This window comes from Arachis hypogaea, chromosome 15 (assembly GCF_003086295.3).
Source record: "Arachis hypogaea cultivar Tifrunner chromosome 15, arahy.Tifrunner.gnm2.J5K5, whole genome shotgun sequence".
NCBI lineage: Eukaryota > Viridiplantae > Streptophyta > Magnoliopsida > Fabales > Fabaceae > Arachis > Arachis hypogaea.
Window position 1 is genome coordinate 71,815,478 of NC_092050.1, and position 22,612 is coordinate 71,838,089.

Consider the following 22,612-nt stretch of genomic DNA (forward strand, 5'->3'; position numbering starts at 1 on the left):
GACTAAAAAAAAAGAAAAAAAAAATATTCAAGGTGGAAGCATACAAAGTATGATATTTTACTTCAGTTTATTTCAGGGCTCACTATAAAAAGTTTTTTACTGCCCCTAATTTTTTATAAACATTTATATTAAAATGTTATTTTTAATAAGAGGATATTGTATCATGTAATAACATGTTTTTAACGAATATTGGTTACTACTCATTTTATATAATTCACGAAAATATTGATTTTTTATTTTTTTTCAAACTTTTAAACAAACATTTTTTGAATTTCTTTACTTATAGTTTTTAAAAATAAAAATAGATAATAAACAACATTATTTTTATTTTTTAAATATAAGTTAGAATATACTTCCAAGAAAACAAAAATATGAAATAACATGAAAATTTAAATTATAAAGATATAGTCTGTCAAACCTAATTATAACAGTTTAAGAAAAAAAATTTATGATTTATATCATATATGATCTTCAGTTGTTAATCTAATTTAATCAAATTAGGTGAGGCAAGTATAAATAAAATAAATCAAAAAATTAAATATTAAATTTTTATTTTCTTAAAAAACTAATCTTTATATATATGACTTTTAATGAACATATATTTTAATCATATTTGTATAATCTCATATTACGTAATAATATTTTTAACAAAAATAAATACTTAAGATGTTTTTAATGTTAATATAACATAATGTATCATTTGTCAGCTAATATAAATAAAATTTAATTATTTTTTTTAGTAATATAAAATATTTTTTGTTTTTTAAAAATAATATTTTAATATAATTTTTTTAATATTATAAAAATTTTACTGCATAATAATTCATTTTAATAAATAAAATATTATTGTATGTATTATTTATATGATTTATATTTATTTATTTAAAGGCAAAAAATTACACTAACCATTTCTAAAATATTATATATTGAAATGGATTTATGTATATATGTACTAATATATTTTATATTTATAATGATTGTTAATACTCTTCTTTTATATTATTTTTTATTTTTATTTAATAAAATCTAATAGTTCATAAAAAATTAATATATAATAAAAATCTAATAGTTCATAAAAAAAAATTGATATAGCTAATGTATACAAAATTGTTGACTCATTTTAAACGCACCTAAATTTAATAAATACATTTTGTTTAAAATGCATTCAGGAGCAATGCATGCTTTATTTCCTTATTATTTATAAAACAATTTGTTTTATAAATAATAGTGATATAATATCATAATTTTTTTAACATTTTTTTAAATATTAAACTCACAATCATTTCTTTAATTATTTCATTAGTCATCACATTGGAATTAAGATATTACATAGTAAATATTTTAAGTGTACATTATTTAAGTATTTTATGGATCAATATTCTTTAAAGTAAAATAAAGAAGTTAGTAAAAGTAATAAAATGAGGAGTTAATTATTTTTAAATTAAAATAATATAATACATATTTTTATAAAAATAACAAAATAAATAATAATTAATTTTTACTTTATTACTTTATTAATTATTTTATTTTAAAATATCTAAATTCGTATTTTATATATTGTGTACGAAAGCACACACTAATTAACTATGATGCATAGATACTGACACGGATACGGGACACGACACAACACGGGATATGCGGACACGCCAATTTTAAAATCTTTTTTTTTTTTTTACCAAAGATAGGAGACTTGAACCCGCACCCTCTTAATTGAGTATGGGGAGACTATGCCATTTGAGCTATTACTCGTTGGCGCCAATTTTAAAATCTTATATGACACGGGGACACGCATACATATAAAATATAAAGTATTTTTTAGATAAATCGTAATGATATTTTGATATTTTATTGATATTAAAATATAAATTAAATTTTTTAATTATTTTTAATGTCTTATTTTAATTATATCAAGTATTTAAAATATTTTTTATTTTAATAAATAATAATATATACTATATCTAAATTTATTTTAAAAATATATGTTAAGAATAAGACAAGATACGCTGACACGTGATGATATTTAGGTGTGTCCAAGTGTGTCCAGAGATAAATTTTTTATTTTTTATCAAGACAGGGTTGGACACAGCAGACATGCGTGTCGGATGAGTGTCGGTAAGTGTCGTGTCCGAAATGTATCTGACACGCAGACACGACAACTCAACGAAATGTCCGTGCTTCATAACTAATTAAGCTTTGGCAATATTATAGTAAAGGTGACGACACTGCTGGGTCACAGCTCACTAGAGTCAATAAAAATAAAAGTTAAGTATATAGTTTTCTCTCCTCTCACTTTCCAAATTAAACCCATGTGGGATGTCGTTAAAAGTGATAATCACATAATCATATCTTGTAATGACCCTAAAGCACCAAAAAGATAAAAAATAGCCTTTGCTTTTACTTCCAATTGGATTCCCTATATATTGCTTTATTTCTTTTTTTTTTCATATATGGAATCCAAAATTAAAAGAACAACCACACTCTTTTACATCCAATTGGGTGGAACTTTTATGAATATTATTATCGCACTCTCCACATAAAGATTTAGTTTTCAAGACATGCACTTCTGGTATGTAGCTCTTTTCTCTTAAGGAAAAGTAGTGTTTCCCTTCCCGCATTTTGCAGAAAAGTGAGGTAACATAAGCCAAACACACAAAAACCCTAGGCCAATAGGCTTAATATCTTAGCAACCGATTAGTTTGCGAAAATAATTTTTATTTTTGTTTCTTATTTTTATTTTTTAAAAAATAAATTTTATTTTTGATTTTTTATATTTTAGAAAACAGAATTAATTTGTGAAAGTAGAATTTATTTTCAAAAGTTAAAAACAATAAAAATATGTTTGATTGATCTATCTTTAAAAATATATTTTTAATATTATTTTATAATACAAAACTAATATAAGTAATTCACTAAAACATTTTTTAAATTAATATAAAATTATATGAATTAAATTTTTCACTTTTAATTTATTTTCTCATAATCTCCTAGTATTAAATTTTGATTTCTTTGTAAATAAATATGTACACATTATTTGTTAGCTTGATCTACTTTTAAAATATACCTTTAAAATCAATTATCAAAAATAAAAAGAATTATTCAACTAATATATATTATTATAATAAAATATTTTTAGCAAATTAAAAATATCTACTTGTTAATATCTAGACCACAAACCACACATACCAGATACCACTGGTTGTGGACATGCGATAAGCCGATAATCTTCCAAATTCTAATACAAGAACGAGCTCTCACTACAGCACATCCGCTTCTTAGCAGCGGTTTGCAGGAGGACTAGCGGCGGTTTCTAACCGCCGGGAAACAAATTGCCAGCGGTTCAAAAACCGTTTCTGTATAGGGCGTGGTCATTGGATTTTGCAGCGGTTTTGTTGAACCGCTGGCACAACCGCTGGGAAACCACTCGTTTGGCGTCGATTGACTTAGCGGCGGTTTGAAACCGCCGCTATTTGGCCAACTGGATTTTCGAATACATTTTCTAGCGGTTTTGAACCGCTGCTGTTTCTATTGACCGTTATGTTGTTATATATGTATTTTGCGGCGGTTTCAAACCGCCGCTATTCGATTTTCTCAAAAATTTTAAATTTATCTTCGGCCATTTGATAACCGCCGCTATTATTCCGTCTAAATGGCCGCAAAATGACTGTATTTTGCACTAGCGATCAACGCTATTTTAATTACAGAATTAAATTTTTTTAATATTTGAATTTTTTAAAATAATAGAAAACTTAATTATTTTGTAACTGAATGAATAAATTGATCGGTGAACGAATAAAAACCAAAACTGATAAAATTAATCATTAATCCAAATATCAATAAAGTGTATTCCTTACTAAGAGTTGCATAATCAACAATAAAAAAGTGTATATTTAACTTAAAGAAAAAATTTCAAATCCTTAGATCTACTCTCTACTCTGTCCCTCCAATGAATTCATCCATGCAGCCACGTTTGGTGGCAGCTCCCCACCTTGCCCTCGAACTAGACACATAAGAGCACTCTCCATTGCCTTCCTTTTTAATTTCTCAGCCGCCAGCTCTGCTTGCAGTTCAAGCAACACCCTTTGGGTCTCCTCCCTTTGAGTTCCAATGCTCGATTGAGATGAGTTCGTACCGAACACTTGACTAGTAGTCGGTCCGATTCCCATGCCACGCACTCTACCTGGGTGCTCCTTTCCAAGAGCTTGAGCAAGTGAATCATTCTGAGATAACAGTCTAGACGATTCATCATGTTGCTCAATCTCCGCAATTTTTTCCTACACAGTTAGATAAGCAAACAGAAGCATTTATTAGCTAATTGCTAACCAAACAAAATCTGAACACAATTTTAACAACATAAACCTATGAGTAACAACATAGCGATTCTCAACACATTACTTACACCAATAGCCCGAGCTGCATCATGGAGATAGGATCCATTAGGTCGTTTGTGTGTTAAGACAAACAACTCCCCCCTACTAACTGGACGCCCCAGTCGTTCTGACTGCAACAATATATATTAAATAGTGAATAGGTTTACATAGAGAAGGTTCAATGAGTAAGTGAATCCTAAATTACCTCTTCTTCTTCGAGCCTTGCCAAGCTTTTCGATCCGCCAGTATGAGTGTATAACTGCTTCGATCGATTCTCAGCATTTTTCTTACACTTCTCCTATTATCCCACGAAACATAAGAGCTACTAGACACTATTTTTTACTAACTCAATATGACATAAATAGATTTTTTAAAATATTAGATAAAAATAAATTACCTTTGTGTCTTCACTGTTGCGATAATCGAGGAACCATCTCCAATGATCCGCAGTAATTCCCGGTGGACGGCGTCTAATATTTTCTTCAAGGGTCCGATCTGCTTTGTAAAAGTAATGATACAAATGGCTCCTCGTATCCTTCCAAGCCCTTCCTAGCATTTTTAAAATCGTACGCTTGATAATTCATTGACTATCTTCTTCAAAATGGAACAATTCCTGCAAGAGTAGAATTAAATTGTTGATAGGCGTCGAATTAAGTTAAAATGACTTTACAAAAATATAACAATTTACCTTTACACATTCATTATATATCTTGTCCCTAGAGCGAACCTTTCTCCAGTCCTTCTCGCAGATTGGAAATTTGGTGTAGTCAGATCCCAGCATTCCGACAACGCCGCTTAGTATACCAGCTTCATTTCCAACTGGTTGCAGTCTATCATTGAACCTCAGAACGATCTTTCTACCGTTAGGTGGCTTCATAGCCTCTCTCACACTTAAATGAAGTTGCTTGATTGTCCCATCAGACTCTGTTTATCATAGTTAGTCTTTGTGAGTAACTACTGTGGCCAAGATGCAATGAAATCATAAAGAAATTTCTCATAAAAAAATACATGGGATAAATTGTTGTATACCAATCGTTTTAACATCCCAAAATTCGGTGGTCTTGCGTCTCTTGCGCTTCAGAGCCTCTGCTGCAGCAAATTGGTTGTCAATGTGTTGCTCAAAGGAATCTACCTCATCTGCCTCTTGGTCTAAGTCTTCATCAGGCGGTTCCGAGTGTTGAGCACCATTCGTGGGAGGCTGTGGAGCAGGCAGTGGTTCGGTACGGGGTGGTCGGAAGGGGGGTAAAGATGAGGTCGGGGAGGGACCAGTACCACCAGAGGGGGGAATTAGGCCATCCACTTGGGACACGGATGAAGCCGCAGTAGATCCTTGACATAACGAGTCTACCTTTGATTTCTTCGTGAAACGACCTATCCTAGGCATCTTAATAAACTTGGTACCGCCAAATGTATCACTTAATACTATTATCAAAATGTAAACAATAAAAAAATTCAAACAGAATTAAACATGACCAACTATTTAGACACGCTTATCAATAATATATATATGTTATAGCTCCTAAAAGAAATAGCAATATGCTTAAAATGAGTTAATCGGAAGCAACGTGCCTTTTCAATATCAATGTTATGGGTATAATTTTCTCATAGACCAAACAAGTGCTGTATAAAATAATAATAATGCATGCGGTGCAGAATAGAAATTTTATATGTTTGGACAAATTTAGAACATATAGAATAAGGTAAATGCTCATTCGGACATATATAAAACATATAGAATAAGGAGATAATAAGCAATTATATAGCTTTATATAATAAGGAGATAATAAGCAATTATATAAGCAATTATAATAAGGAGATAATAAGCAACTATATAAGCAATTATAATAAGTAATTATATATTCCTTTTCACATTTGAATGTACATTCAAATGCATGAATTACAACTTGGTTGCATTAAGGCACTATAAACCCATTACCTGAAATCAAATCACGTAAAAAAATTTTACGTACTCTAATTAAGTCATGAACGCTGAATTCTACAAATGAGCAAGAAATCTTATTCTAAAATAAATTAAAAACATATCGTGCTTATTCTTTCAATTAGTTAAAATACTCACTATCTTTTTCTTATCCTTGTGCCTTATTTCATAACCTGAGATATGAATGTATAAATAAACTCCTCTCCTTGACCTATATTTACATATCTTATCAATGGATTAATTATCTTTTTTCTACCTACATTAAAGCAAAAATTTAGATATGGATTGACTTTGTAAATGTTAACCGAGAAAAAGAAAGGTTTTTACTTTTTTTGCCCTTCTCATAGTTAAAGTCTTCACAGTTAAACCTATCAACTGACTAAAGAAGTAGGAGAGAAACATGACAACCAGCAGAAATTATTGCATAAATATACTGTTAAATTATAAATTACAATTAATATAATTATCATCGGAACACAACATTTGTGGAAATTATAATAAGATACCCTTCAATCTAATGATAATCAAATGTTAAAATAAATTGCAGATCATAAAAAACACCACTAAATGTTGCAAAGCAAAGTTAAGAACAAATTATTGAAATACCAACTATGTTAAACAGGTGCAGCATGGCAACAATACTTTCTTGAATCTGATTTTTGTAATTCTTGTTTTCAAAATAAAATCGTGAGAAAGAAAGGGAGAAACTTGATCATGGAGACACAAGTTAAATTCCATGTATAAGGGTTAATAACAATGCGATTATCAATGGGTGAATTAGCAACCACATAAGATCAAAGATTGGTGCTTACCGGCAGCTGGAGAAAGGTAGACGATGCTGTTGCTGCTCACGATGCAACTGCTTGATGGCGGTCCTGGCTCTGCAACGTCGAAATTAGGATTAGGTTACTGGCGGGATTATGTGTTTTGAATATAGAAAGACTGAATTTAATTTTCAATTGAGGGTGGTAACAATAGTGGGCTTCACTCCGCAGTTTAAACAAGCCACCATTTAGATGTATATTATATATAATAAAAAACTATGATATATTTTATTCTAACAATATTAATAGAATTATTCAAAAACTGATATATTTAATTGGGGGCTATAATAATACTAATACTAATACTAATAATAATAATAATAATAATAATAATAATAATAATAATAAATTTGTAATAAGAATAAAAATAAAAAAATCGTGAAAATGAATTTTCTTTTATTTTTTAATTAAAAAAATTGACACTACCTCATTATAGAATTTAAAATTTATTCATTTTAATTTAGATAAAGCAAAAACTAACAACTGTGTAACAAAAATGATTTTAATAATATGTACGTTAACAGTACTACAAAAAAAAAAGGCACTAATTTTTATTGTAGTCTTTGAATTTACTTATTATAGTACTTGAATTTTAATTATGCTTCTATAACAATATATAACAATATCTCAAATATCACCAATTTTTTTTTTCTATATTACCCAAATTTTTATAATAATCTAAAAGTACATACTCAGCCACGTACTCAAAGAAATTTAACAAAATTGCTCACTCTCAATCGTAAAATTATAAAATTGGCTCTATTTGCAAAATAGTTTAAAAACAGCAATTTTTTTTTCAGGTTTATTATTATAACGTATATTAATTCTATTTATCAAAACTATGAATAATAATTTCATTTTTTATTCTTAAGATGAACTTAAAAAGATGAGACCTATCTTATAAATTAAATTACTTCAAAAATTTATTTAATACAGAACAAGTGAAGTTTATTTCTTGACTATAGAGAGATAAAAATAATTTCCTAACGAATATAGGTCAAAATAAATATAAATTTATTTAATTTTTTAAAATTTATATTAAGTATTAAATTGGTGATATAATCAACGCACTGCTTCAACAACATAACAATGACTTCATAGCCATTTGATTGCTAGGAAAAAATATTATGAAAAATAATATTAAACAACTACAAGTAAATAAAATAAGTAACAAAAAATGAAGATAAAAATTAATTTTTTATTGCTTGCCATGGATATATACATAATAAAATAAATCATGCTTCTGGTACCTAATCTGCTAAAATGGGACAGTATCTTTTTTTAGAACTATTTGTTTTTTTAGATTTTTTCTTTATTTTTGTGATTTGTTTTAATTTTATTAAACGAAAAAAAATACCATTTTCGTTTTGCTTTAATTCCTAAGATTTATCAAACACGAAAATATATGACCTTGTGTGCATTGAAGTGGACTCCTTCGTTAACTAATCATTTAATTTTTGTTGAGACTTTTATTACTGTTGCTGGGTAGTCATCAACATGCATTCAGCTACACTGTCATATAAAAAATAAACGAAGGAATGATCTTGGCTGTCAATTGAATGTTGTCTCAAAATAATTTCAAGTCACCAAAAACTAAATGGGATATATATTTATACGTAATTTTAAACTAGAACATGTTCCTTGCTACCTCACCAGGCTCACACCAACTAAAAACACAAATTTGTTAAGTCAGAGTATACCAATTACACGCCAATGTTGTCAATAACCAGGTCAACTCATATACTGAAAAAACTTAGCTGTATCTAACAAGAACAAACTAACAAGTCTATACAACATCTCTCAAACGAAGCAATTCTCTTCTGGTATTTTATTGAGGTCAAAAGTAATTTTCGGAGCTTTGTTAACAGTAGATACAACCTCCTCGGAACTATCGTTGTTCACAACGTCGTCCTCCTCCATCGAGTCTTGAACTACCTCCCCTGATTCTTCTGGAGTCTCTCGAACATTCTCTTGAATTAAACCTGAAAGTTAGATCAGAGCCAAGTAATATAATTTTGTTACCAATAGTAAATAAGAAAAAAACCATGGCTACGCAACAATGATATAATATTATCTAGCTTACGGTCCCAAAGTCGTGCAAGCTTTCTCTCTATAAGGATGAATTCCTCCCGAGACGTAATACCAATTTCAACAGAAAGAGGATTCTCGTAGCGTGCCTGCGCAATGTCCAACAGTACAAGCACAAATGTTATTAAGTTGAAAAGGGCTAACAACTGTTCTAAGTATTGGTTGCTGGAATCACCTTTTCCAGCTGAATCTGCTGCTTTTTTATTCAAATCACTACTCATCTTAATTAATCAATTGCTACCAATAATTTCACAATGCATGCATAACAAATTTGGAATCTAAGTGGAGTGAAACTAGTCGACAATTCTGGTGTGACACATCTGTCATAAACCAAATTGTGATTTAAGTGGAATGAAACTCACGTGACTCTCCTACCTTCACAAAGTTGGGCTATGGAGTTCATCTATTCACTTGATCGGTAGACCTAATCCGATACTACATAAGACCAACAAATATCACAAACTGCTGCACTTTAAGTCAAGAGTTAAAGTAACAACAGAAAAGAAATCAGATTAAACGGTAACAGAGAGATGCCTGAATTCAGGGTGACTGGGGGCACCGGTTTCATTGCAGCTTACCTTATCAAAGCCTTACTAGAAAATGGTCACACTGTGAGGACCCCCGTGTGAAACCCAGATCACAATTTTAATTCTAATGATTCACATGCTTTTTTATTTTTATTTTATTCTATAGTTTGATTTCTAATTTGGCTATATGGCATTATCTGCTACATGTTACTTAATATTTGATCAGATGATGTTGAGAAGGTTGGCTTGCTAAGGGAATTGACTGGAGCTAATAAGAGATTAAAGATTTTTTAAGAGGATTTATTGGCGGAATGGAACTTTGATGAGGCAGTGGCAGGGGTTGATGGTGTCTTTCATACAGCATCTCCAGTGCTAGTTCCTTATGATAACATGGTTCAGGTGTCCTTCAATTCCTTCAATAGAATATGTACCTAAGCTTAATTAACTTTTTGTTCTTTATGGCTAAAACTAAAAAACCAATAATATATCATCTAAACGTAAAGGAACATTAAAAGAGGTACCGGTGCATTTTTAAAAAAATTAAAAACAAAAAATACTTTTTTATATATATAAATTTACATTTCTAAAACTCGAAGGAAAGGCAAAATATTACATTTCGCAAACTAGGACACTGGTCGTAACATGATATATTTTTGTATCATAATTTTTTCCATAATAAAAAGATGCATGATGGGTTCTGATGCATCTGTAAGTTATATACCAAAAGCAATTAACATAGCTATATATCACTAATTAGGACCAGCTGGCTAGCTACCATAAACCAGTCAATATTAAACTGTTTTCAAAGGTATGATGTTGGGCTTTTTGACTTCAACAATAAGTTTAAACGCTAATATAATTGAGGCATGTGTAGAAATTAGTTTATCTTACCTTCACCTCATCCAGTATTTGGTGCGACAGCTTCTTGTTTGTACTAGTTATGAACACAAAGCCAAATTTCCTGCGGTACTTTCTTCCGAATTGCTCCAGCTCCTGCAGTTTTAAGAAACTCAAATGGTTTATCAAGCTTATAAAGTGTCCTTTGTTTACAGGATAATAACATTTTAAAAATTAGTGTTGCCGTTTGAAAAGGTAAGAGGACTAAGGAATTGTGCGACTTATCAGAGCGTACCAACATAATGGGCCCAGGCGCAAACTTAGCAGCCTCATCTATGTGCAGGTGTGCAGAGAACACATCCAGCCATGATTGAATAGGTGACCTGTTGAACCATAAGTCCCTTGCATATGATGTTGCGTGCTCCAGCGAGGAGAATGGAGATGCCTGAACCATTGCCTTGGAAAACCAGATGCTAGTGCCGCAAAGAAAGAAGTCTCTCTCTTCCAATTTCCCTGATAAGCCCCATCATGAAACAAGTGAGCATAATAACCATCCAGATTCTTGCCAATCAACAGTTAACTCCGGCAGCTATATACTGAAAAAATACCACACTAAATATCTGAAATCCTTAGTAACTTCTATCCAAATTAGTCGGGCAATCAAAAAATCGCACTGTTATTAACACACCAGCAATTTTGACATTCCCTCCATGTGCAGCAGCAAATTCTAGTAGACTAGTGTACAAGTGCACCATATTCAGAAAATTGCCAAACTATGTACCAGTAATAGTGTATAAATATAAAATAAACTTTTAATATTGGAATAGCAAACCAGAATAAAGCTGCTAATAATAATAATAATAATAATAATAATAATAATAATAATAATAATAAGCAAATGTTCTAAGACTCAATAGCCTCTTCGTGAGTATCAAAGGCATCATTGGTGGGTTCTTCTAAATCGCCCTCCCTTATTAGTGACAATCCTTCCACCTCACACTCAGCGCACTCATTTAAACTCGGTTGGGGGAAAAGTTCCACCTCACAGTGTTCATATATATCACCCATGTCAAATAAATCTCTTGGCTTTACAAGAACTACTACGCTCCATTCCTTATCAACCTCATCTTCCACATAGTATACAAGGCGAGCCTCTGACGCAAGAATGTACGGTTCATCATCCTCTCTTTCACCAACATGTATCGGATTAGAGAAATTGACAAGTGTGTGGCCCAAAACATCTTGTTTTATGCCTCTACCAGATGTGGTGTTTGCCCAAATACATCTAAACAATACGATTGTGAATTGACCACTGTAATTCAGCTCAATAATGTCCACTAGTTTCCCATAATACGAGACACCACCAACCGCAACATTACTGTCACGCTTGCTTGCATAACTTCTAGTGTCGGATGTGACGTGAACCCCGCTATTCTGAGTTTTCAGCCCTTCTTCTCTTGACAGGGTTCTAAACCTAAATCCATTTACATTATAAGCTGTAAAGCGGCTAGCTTGAACATTGGGGCCACATGCAAGCCATTGCAGTTCACTCGAATGCCTGATGCTTCCCAAGGGAACCTGGTAGGTAACAATGACGCATTTCATTAGGTAGGGATTGAACAAATAGGATACCGTATATGACACCGTCTATAATTACAGGCTTCACCTCACGCTTGAACCACTCGGAAAATTCTCTGTGCACAACGCTGTCTATGTGAGACTGGGACCTTGTCCTGCTTCGCAACTGCCTCTTTTTGATGGCCCTAAAATCACTAGAGAGATAACAAGAGTTTTATGTCAGAAACTCCATCTAGAGCATGGCATGTTCGTATTCAAATAATGTCAACTTTACTTACTCTATGTACTTTTCCACAGCCGGAGAATTGACCAAGACGTGACGATGAGCTTGAAATTTCTCAGTTGGTGTGAGATTATAAAACGAAGCAGCTCCAACAGCCTTTCCTACCCCCGGGAACATGGCTGCACTTTCACACTGGTCAGGTTCACACGGTCGATCGTCAACACGCATTGGTCGATTGATCCTACTCTCGACATTATCGAGGTATCTTGAGCAGAACACGAGAATCTCCTCTGATAAGTATCCCTCTGCGATAGAGCCCTCCGGTTGTGACCTATTACGCACGAACTGCTTGAGACGACATAAGTACCTTTCGATTGGGTACATCCACCGATATTGAACTGGGCCACCGAGTCGCACTTCCTCGACCAGATGTACCGTCAAGTGCACCATGACGGTGAAGAAAGATGGGGGGAAAATCATCTCCATGCGGCAAAGAGTATGGACCACATGATCCTGAAGCAGAGGAAGTTGTTGAGGGTCAATGGATTTACTGCATATTCTGCGGAAAAAGGACGAGAAATCCGCCAAGACAGATGACACTGGGGCAGGCAAAGCATTCCTTAACGCAATTGGCAGGAGATGCTCCATCAGAATGTGACAGTCGTGACTTTTCAAGCCCGACATCTTGCGCTGTCGTAGGTCAACACAGCGGGAAATGTTGCTAGAGTAGCCATCTGGAAAGACCACATTCTTGATAGTACGTAAAAAGACATCCTTCTGTGGATTGGTCATAGTAAAGATGGCGGGTGGGTACTTTCCATCTTCCCGTGGCCACAGATCATGCTTGATTCCCATCAATTGGAGGTCTTTTCTTGCCTTAAGGTGGTCTTTAGATTTACCTTTCTCGTTCATTATGGTAAAAACTATGTTGTCGCACACATTCTTCTCTATGTGCATCACATCAAGATTATGACGCAATCCATTGTTTTCCCAGTATGGTAGCTCAAAGAATATACTCCTCTTCTTCCAAGGGGATTCGTCATGTACGGCGGTTTGCTGTCCGCGTATCCTTTTCCCAGTAACCGATTGCACCTTGCCAAGGTGGACATGCACGTCCTGTAGTTGTCTTGCAATGTCTCCACCTGAGAGTTTGACAGGTGGACCTCTAGACTCTATCCTTCCATCAAATCTATCCCGGTCCTTTCTATATCTGTGGGAAGGATTCAGAAAGCGACGATGGCCCATGTAACACCATTTCTGACTGTGTGAGAGACGGTTAGTCTCAGCATCCAAATTGCATGCAGGACAAGCTTTCCCACCGTACGTGTTCCACCCGGACAAGTTGCCTAAACCAGGAAAATCACTGATTGTCCACATTAATGCAGCATACATCCTGAAAGTCTTTTTCGTGTAAGCATCGTACGTTTCAACACCAACCCACAACAGCTTCAACTCTTCGATCAAGGGCTGTAAGTAGACATCTATATCATTTCCAGGCATTTTAGGCCCAGGAATAATCATGGAGAGGACAAATGAGGTGGGTTTCATGCAAATCCAAGGGGGCAGGTTGTACGGAATAAGAACCACTGGCCAAATTGAGTACTTCGAGCTCATGTTTCCATAAGGGTTAAAGCCATCGCTAGCCAAGGCTAGGCGAACACTGCGTGGATCGCTGGAGAAGTCATAATAAGTCCTGTCAAATGCCTTCCATGCGTCGCCGTCCCGTGGATGCCGGTAAATACCGTCAGAGCTATGCCCACTCTTATGCCACAACATGTCTGCGGCTGTCTTACTAGACATGTAGAGCCGCTGCAATCGTGGGATAAGGGGGAAGTAGCGAAGAGTCTTCGCCGCTTGCAGTTTTCCGTTCTTCTTAACGACCCTGTTGATCCTTACTCTGGAGTTCTTATTAGTCTTTTGCTTCCATCTTGATGCCCCACATCGCTTGCATTTAGACAACTCTTCATCGCTGCCCTGGTATAACATGCAGTCATTTGGACATGCATCTATCTTTTTGTATGCGATACCGAGCTTCCTTATGATCCTCTTGGCATCGTGCATAGTGCTTGGAATCCTTGCATTCTCAAAGGCATCCGCCAGCAACTCCAGTATCATTCCGAAGGCCTTGTCACTCACTCCGCACATGGATTTTATATGATAGAGCCTCACCAAAAAAGATAGCTTAGAGAACCTTGTACATCCCGGGTATAGCTCCTGCGCTCCATCTTCGAGCAGTTCATGCAAGTTACGGACCTCTCTACTACTTTCATTTGATAAGTATGGCAACTCCTCCCAATCCCCGCCAGCGGGTTCATTCACTGAATCGTCTTCGTCGCCATGCAGTCCCGGGAAGTTGAACGCCTCCTGAACCATGTCAAGCATTGGATCTTTGAGGTTTCTATCGGGTTCTACTACCTGTTCTTCCATAGAGCTCTCTGCCACGCGTCTCTCCCCGTGATGTACCCAAAATGTATAAGTAGATGGGAAAGGTTTTATTATCAAATGATCATACACATCCTCCCTAGTTTGGAGAAGGCGAAAACCGCATTTCAAACATGGACAATGTATCATCCCATCGGATGATGCATTGGCAAATGCGAAATCTAAGAATCTGTTTAAACCGTCCCTATACTCTGTACCAATTCGTGGCTTAGAAATCCAACTCTTATCGATGTCTACTTCAATGATATAATAGAACACCGAAAATTCAAATAATAAAGTCAGAGTATGAAATAGATGCTGACAATAACTCTTAAAATAAAAAACACAAAACACAGATACTATCCATCAAAACAATACGCATCACACAAGATAATTTATTGAAAGTTGCTTACTCATTGGAAAATTCTGCACTTTAGAAAAAATTTACTGGAAAAAAGAAATGCTGGTCCCAAAGCCAAAATATTGAAATGGAAAATAAAACCTTACAAAAAAAAAAAAGGAAAGAGAGGCGTTATAGTTAGAGTTAAAATCATACTTAAGACAAAAGCATCGAAGAACTAAACAATCAATTATAAAATATAAGAAAATTTAATAATTTTCTTGTTAAAGAAATAAAAAATGACTAATAGATAAAGGGATTAAGTTAACTAGTTTTAACATGCACATCAAACTTGTAAATATATATAAGTTTGGTAACTTACTAGATGTGTCCTTTTTCAATTAATTAAGATTAAGTAATTTGCAACAATAATATGAAAAACTAACTATTATATACATACAGCCACAATATTATTGTTATTGTATATATACATGACAGTGCGATTCACCTATATTACTATCTGGATGACTAAATAGATGTGCTGCTTACAATTTGCTAAGGTGAATATGAACGAACAATCTGAAAACTAGTACCGGCTATGGAATAATTTACTGCATTATCCAATAATTTACTGCATTATCTATGTGGCATCCGTAACAGTCATATCTATACTTCTATAACGAACAATAAATTCTTATTTCCTAGTACTTGATAAAAGGATTCAGGGACTCACACAAGAATCATGCACTTCTGTCTAAAACGACACACCGAGCTTTCTTCCCATCCAATTACAATGAGTAAAATTACATTAAAGTTGTGAGAAATAACAATAATTTGAGTGCCGAAATTTTACCAAAAGATAAGAAAAATGTGAGAAAATATATAGGGAATTTGAAATCATGCTAATTGAAGTTCAAATTAGCTTCATGATTTCATCATATCACTGCTATATTTTACTGATCCAAGTTGGCAGATCAACTTAAGCCAATTAACAAATAGATCAGAAGTGGTCTGCCATTAATTTATAGATCTTTATATTAAAAAAAATACTTGGTAAATTCACGAAAAGATTTTGTGAAAGACTCATTGCTTCTTAACAAATGAAGTACCTGTGACAGTTGAAGGTACAAGGATGCACCCTAGATAATTTATTTCAAATCCCCGAGATATCCGCTCGTCGGAGAACCTGCTTCAAGGGTTTTAATTTTATCCTATGTCATCGAAGAAAACAGAACCCATAAATTATCTCACAAGCGTTTAAAAAATAAGTTAGAAAAAGAGAAAAAGAAGATGGTAACAAACATTTGGAACTAATGATTAACTAAACCTGAAATATGTGTGAAAATTGAGATAATCCAGAAAATGACATAATTGACTGTGAACATAATAACATAAAGAATTTAAATATGCACAGGTTCAGAAAAGGTTAATAAGCACACAAGTGTTAAGCTGGCGACTCTTCTAGCTTTCTCTTTATCTCAAAATAAGTGTATGATTTCAAGAATAACGTTGGTTTCACGTGAGAAAAGTGAGGGAAATGAACAATAGAGAGTAGAATGATAAAAGCAGTGCAGTTATAGATGAATGTCGTCTCAAGTAGTATCATTCTCTAAGGTTCAGTAAGTTCAAAAGCAACAAAGTGCATTTGTCAGATGATAATAAAGGCTTTATCTGACAGCTGGATCCTTTTCTCACTTTAATTTCAGGCTTCCACTGTCACCTGATAATCATACTTACATTTCCACCTTCAAAAATGATGTATAAGTACATAGATATCAACTTAACAAGTGTGTAGATGTAGGCGTTGTAAAATAGTGAGAAATCATTAAATTCTTGCAAATTTTCTACAGCTTCCAATAGTGGATAAGGATGTATGTTTTACTTGAACAAAAAATGAGATGGTCACGTAACCCACATGGCAATATTAAAATTAAGAGGCTATAAAGATTTGTTCATTCTAATTGATGTGGAGATTTTGTCATAATCTATTTGTTCATTATAGTTGATGTGGAGATTTTATCATGATCTCTTACTAATGTTGATTATAAAAGGAGTATCTTTATTATGTTGGATTAGGAGTCAAAGTCCTTCAAAAGCAGCAAAATAAAGCTATTTGTTGAGGCAGCAAAGGGCTCACCCAAGAGAATAACTTGGTTGAGGCCTTGAGGGTATGCAATTCATTCACTCTGCCATTAATGGAACAGCAACTGGCATATGCCTACTATATAAAATCTAATTCTTCTCTCATTGTCTCTCACTCTCCAGTCTTCACTTCCTGCCAACACTTGTTATATTTACCAATAACTGTGTTTGACATGAGATTAATTATCATGAACTACTACTCTTTTCATCTAATAAGATATTTCTGTTTGCGGCAATACATAATTAGAAATTTAAATAATTTGGGTTTACACTAATGGTGCATGTATATCAAGTACAAATTGCAAGTTTAATCTCTCAGCAAAGTTGCATCATGTAAGTGAAATTTGAAACAACAAGCATATAAACCTTCAAATGCACTTGTAACATATCAATGTCATTCATTTCAGTAATTACATTACATTTGAACCGAGAGTGAATTGAGCAACAGTTTAAAACAGAATTGAAAAAAAGCAAGTCGGCTTATATATTACAGAGAATTGAGAAAAATGAAAATGAAAAGCAATCAATAGACAGATAAATCCACACCGGAAACAATTTAAAAAAATGAAACAAAAAGCAGAAAAAAAAACTCTATATAAGCACTTGAAGAAGAAGAAGAATAACAAACTTATTTATATGATTTGACTCAATTCCACATACTTATTTATAGTATTCCTGCACTGTTATGGTTAACAAAATTCAGAATTATAGTTATCTTTATTATGTTGGATTTAGGAGTCAAAGTCCTTCAAAAGCAGCAAAATAGAACTATATGTTGAGGAAGCAAAGGGCCCAACCAAGAAAATAACTTGGTTGAGGCATTGAGGGTATGCAATTCATTCACTCTGCCATTAATGGAACAGCAACTGGCATATGCCTACTATATACTCTCAAATAATCTTGACTTGTATGTTTTAACGGTTGAGTTAAAGACAAATGGGGTCCAAATGTGAGGCAATTACATGATTTTGGTCCCTATTCAAAATCCATGGCCTAAAACCCAAATTTATGTGTTCCTTTGATGCAATATAAAATCTAATTCTTCTCTCATTCTCTCTCACTCTCCAGTCTTCACTTCCTGCCAACACTTGTTATATTTACCATTAACTGTGTTTGACATGAGATTAATTATCATGAACTACTACTCTTTTCATCTAATAAGATATTTCTGTTTGCGGCAATACATAATTAGAAATTTAAATAATTTGATTTTACTCTAATGGTGCATATATATCAAGTACAAATTGCAAGTTTAATCTCTCAGCAAAGTTGCATCATGTAAGTGAAATTTGAAACAACAAGCATATAAACCTTCAAATGCACTTGTAACATATCAATGTCATTCATTTCAGTAATTACATTACATTTGAACCGAGAGTGAATTGAGCAACAGTTTAAAACAGAATTGAAAAAAAGCAAGTCGGCTTATATATTACAGAGAATTGAGAAAAATGAAAATGAAAAGCATTCAATGGACAGATAAATCCACACCGGAAACAATTTAAAAAAATGAAACAAAAAGCAGAAAAAAAAAACTCTATATAAGCACTTGAAGAAGGAGAAGAATAACAAACTTATTTATATGATTTGACTCAATTCCACATACTTATTTATAGTATTCCTGCACTGTTATGGTTAACAAAATTCAGAATTATAGTTATCTTTATTATGTTGGATTTAGGAGTCAAAGTCCTTCAAAAGCAGCAAAATAGAACTATATGTTGAGGAAGCAAAGGGCCCAACCAAGAAAATAACTTGGTTGAGGCATTGAGGGTATGCAATTCATTCACTCTGCCATTAATGGAACAGCAACTGGCATATGCCAACTATATACTCTCAAATAATCTTGACTTGTATGTTTTAACGGTTGAGTTAAAGACAAATGGGGTCCAAATGTGAGGCAATTACATGATTTTGGTCCCTATTCAAAATCCATGGCCTAAAACCCAAATTTATGTGTTCCTTTGATGCAATATAAAATCTAATTCTTCTCTCATTCTCTCTCACTCTCCAGTCTTCACTTCCTGCCAACACTTGTTATATTTACCAATAACTGTGTTTGACATGAGATTAATTATCATGAACTACTACTCTTTTCATCTAATAAGATATTTCTGTTTGCGGCAATACATAATTAGAAATTTAAATAATTTGATTTTACTCTAATGGTGCATATATATCAAGTACAAATTGCAAGTTTAATCTCTCAGCAAAGTTGCATCATGTAAGTGAAATTTGAAACAACAAGCATATAAACCTTCAAATGCACTTGTAACATATCAATGTCATTCATTTCAGTAATTACATTACATTTGAACCGAGAGTGAATTGAGCAACAGTTTAAAATAGAATTGAAAAAAAGCAAGTCGGCTTATATATTACAGAGAATTGAGAAAAATGAAAATGAAAAGCATTCAATGGACAGATAAATCCACACCGGAAACAATTTAAAAAAATGAAACAAAAAGCAGAAAAAAAAACTCTATATAAGCACTTGAAGAAGAAGAAGAATAACAAACTTATTTATATGATTTGACTCAATTCCACATACTTATTTATAGTATTCCTGCACTGTTATGGTTAACAAAATTCAGAATTATAGTTATCTTTATTATGTTGGATTTAGGAGTCAAAGTCCTTCAAAAGCAGCAAAATAGAACTATATGTTGAGGAAGCAAAGGGCCCAACCAAGAAAATAACTTGGTTGAGGCATTGAGGGTATGCAATTCATTCACTCTGCCATTAATGGAACAGCAACTGCCGTTATCATGCATATATTTTCAGCAAAGAATTGGGAACAATTAAATTGGAAATAGCTCAGGGAGTGAATTGGGACTAGGGTTCGAACCAAATTAGGGACCAAATTGAAAACTGATGGGTAAACAAATTTGGTACAGACAGATCCGATCAATAACCAAAATTATTCAATTCAAACAAAGGTACCAGGCCAACACATGCAATTGGAAGAGCAAGAAAAGGGGGAGGGAGCGAACCTGAAAGGGAGGAGAGGGTGCGGTTGAGCGGCGCACAACAGTGTACAGGGGGAAGGTTGAGGATGACGACACCGGGGCGGTCGAAAAGCCTCGCGAGGACACCGGGACGTGCACGGCGGAGGAACGAACAACAACCGACGTGCCTACCCACCCTCCTTTTGCGCGCAGGAGATATGCAGCAGCTTCAGCAGATCTGCGACCCGAAACGATATGGCGGCTGCAGCTGACAGAAGGAATGTTTACCGCGGGAGTGGGTCTTGGACCTGGCAATTGGCGCCTTTTTTCCCTTTTGGGTTCGCGCGTAAACGAGGGAAATTGGATCTGGCTTCCTCCAATAATTCTTTGTTGTTTTGTCAGATCTGATCTTCATGTGATTTGCTGCGTTTGGGGCAGAAGACCGCAGCTATGGAGTCCAGACTTTGACGGACAGAGAATCCGCTACAAAAACCGCAGCTCCTCCATCAACCTGCAGCGGTTTGGGGAGACGCTGGAATTTGGGCGCTGCTAAGGAGCGCTTTTCTTGTAGTGTCTGAACGAAGGGGAAAAAATGCCACCAACGAGCTCTGAACGAAGGGGACCTTGACCTTGACCACCAACTAGTTTCGAACATAGGTAGTATACAAGTTAAATAAATGGGTAATGAAAAAGTACAAATAAACAACTCTTACCCAGCCCATTTTAAACAATTTTAATTAATAATTATTTATTTTAAATTTTTAAAATAATAAAAAATAAATAATCAGCATTAATTATCATTTTGAATTATAAGGATTAGTAAAACAACCCTCCAATCCATAATCTCGTATTCTCATCTTTTCCATTGCGATAACCCTCCTTCGATCGTGTCCCACCCCACTCGAACTATTCTCGATGTCATCGTCCCTTGAGGGTGCCATCCTCCCTCGCGTTTTGCACTACCTCCAACCACTACAGTGCCTCCCTCACGTTTGCAGTGTCATCCACCACCGCGAAGCCCTTCTTATCGCGATTCGAAATGCCACCGACCACCACAGTGCCATCCTCGTCGTAATTCGCAGCCCTGGACTAAACCGATCAAACTGGACTCGAATCGAACCCAAGGTCCAACCCAATTCCTTGATATATATGAGCTTCAGCTCATCTTCTTCCTTTCCCCATTTAGAGAACGCAGAAACACGCAAGGAAGAGGAGAGAAATAGAAACAAACCTTAACCCTCTATTCAAATCCACATATCTTCCAATCCGAAGCTCTGATCGCCGCATTGTCTGTGGCCATGCATTCACCGCGTTAAGCTATTCCATTCTAACTAAACAATTTGGTAGGTAAGCCTCATTCTTACTCCCAGCAGCTCAGCCCTTAATTTCAAAATTTATTGAGCTTAGTGTTGAGAAATTGTGTAATTTCGGTGTTTATAATTGAATTAACTTCGTGGACTTGCCGGGTCTTGTCCCAATTTCCTGTTGGTAAGGTGAAAAATCTTTAACCCTTGTGAAATTGTGTATATAGCAAAACTCTATATTGATTTAATGGTATTTATATGATATTAGATTAAATTATATGTTTGGTGGCAAACTTATGGAGTTGGAAGCTTGAGTCTTGGACTTGATAGCTGAATTTTCTGTTTGGAAAGGTTTGGAGCCTTGGGTTTTGTGGAACAGTGGTCAATTGTGTGTTCTGATCTAGAAAGGAATCGTCCAAGGTATGATTTTAGTTTCTCGTATGTAATATATATATCTTGTGAAAACTTAGGCTAGATAACCATAAGATAGGTTGAAGCATATATGTATGTTATGAGTTAGTAACCTTAATGATTGAGTAACCTTGATGATTGGTGATTTAATGATGATACTTTAATGATTGAGTATGAAATTATGTTCATTATGAATTCTTGGGGTTGAAATTCATGAATTTGCGTATTGATGGGTCATGGAGTAAATGAAAATTGGTTAGGTATGAGCATGAATTGGTTGAACGAGTATGAGTTGGTTTATGTAGAAATGTTATTGTGCTTATTATTGATGAGTATTGACTTGAAGTATATTAAATTGAGAATCTTGAATGAGTTCAGGAATTGAGAATTGAATAGTTTAAATGGATGAACGATTGATTAAAGGTTGATAAGCATTTGTTATTGATTATAAGTATTTTGGAAGTGTTTTGGTTGATAATCGTTTGGTTTGAAAATAAAACTTTGGTAAAAATAGAGGTTGGTGTTTTTGAGGAAAAATCTGATTTTTTTCCGAACTTCGGCAGGACATAACTCCGCTTCCTGACCCTCAATTTTTTTTATAAAAATTGGGTCCGTGAAGTTTACATCATTTGAAGAACGAAAGAAAAACGATTTTTAACGAAA

General features: G+C 34.0%; 2 protein-coding genes across 2 annotated transcripts; both read right to left on the bottom strand.

The window, feature by feature from the left end:
- Nucleotides 1-3,790: 3,790 nt before the first annotated feature.
- Nucleotides 3,791-7,313, bottom strand: LOC112747039 (uncharacterized). Its single transcript, XM_025795111.2, has 7 exons — nucleotides 7,119-7,313; nucleotides 5,397-5,789; nucleotides 5,056-5,291; nucleotides 4,765-4,980; nucleotides 4,573-4,665; nucleotides 4,397-4,498; nucleotides 3,791-4,271 (listed from the first exon to the last, which is right to left on the bottom strand). Exons 4-7 carry the CDS (start codon nucleotides 4,921-4,923, stop codon nucleotides 3,921-3,923), a joined length of 705 nt encoding a protein of 234 aa, XP_025650896.1. The 5' UTR covers nucleotides 4,924-4,980; nucleotides 5,056-5,291; nucleotides 5,397-5,789; nucleotides 7,119-7,313; the 3' UTR covers nucleotides 3,791-3,920.
- A 1,393-nt stretch (nucleotides 7,314-8,706) lies between these two features.
- On the bottom strand, nucleotides 8,707-21,521 carry LOC112750328 (uncharacterized). Its single transcript, XM_072217906.1, has 10 exons — nucleotides 21,466-21,521; nucleotides 21,211-21,318; nucleotides 20,280-20,496; nucleotides 12,439-15,134; nucleotides 12,249-12,354; nucleotides 10,878-12,160; nucleotides 10,637-10,738; nucleotides 9,581-10,158; nucleotides 9,214-9,307; nucleotides 8,707-9,112 (listed from the first exon to the last, which is right to left on the bottom strand). Exons 1-6 carry the CDS (start codon nucleotides 21,519-21,521, stop codon nucleotides 11,486-11,488), a joined length of 3,858 nt encoding a protein of 1,285 aa, XP_072074007.1. The 3' UTR covers nucleotides 8,707-9,112; nucleotides 9,214-9,307; nucleotides 9,581-10,158; nucleotides 10,637-10,738; nucleotides 10,878-11,485.
- Nucleotides 21,522-22,612: the final 1,091 nt, after the last annotated feature.

What these genes read in the sequence shown, in the direction of transcription:
- LOC112747039 (XM_025795111.2), bottom strand. Translation starts at nt 4,923, where the DNA reads ATGCTAGGAAGGGCTTGGAAGGATACGAGGAGCCATTTGTATCATTAC. An exon ending in GCAACAGTGAAGACACAAAG is followed by an intron (nt 4,666 to 4,764) that starts GTAATTTATTTT and finishes GTGGGATAATAG; the next exon opens with GAGAAGTGTAAGAAAAATGC. An exon ending in ATGCAGCTCGGGCTATTGGT is followed by an intron (nt 4,272 to 4,396) that starts GTAAGTAATGTG and finishes CTAACTGTGTAG; the next exon opens with GAAAAAATTGCGGAGATTGA.
- LOC112750328 (XM_072217906.1), bottom strand. Translation starts at nt 21,521, where the DNA reads ATGCGGCGATCAGAGCTTCGGATTGGAAGATATGTGGATTTGAATAGA. An exon ending in GCAAACGTGAGGGAGGCACT is followed by an intron (nt 20,497 to 21,210) that starts GTAGTGGTTGGA and finishes TGTCAGCTGCAG; the next exon opens with CCGCCATATCGTTTCGGGTC. An exon ending in CACCCTCTCCTCCCTTTCAG is followed by an intron (nt 15,135 to 20,279) that starts GTTCGCTCCCTC and finishes TTTTATTTTAAG; the next exon opens with AGTTATTGTCAGCATCTATT.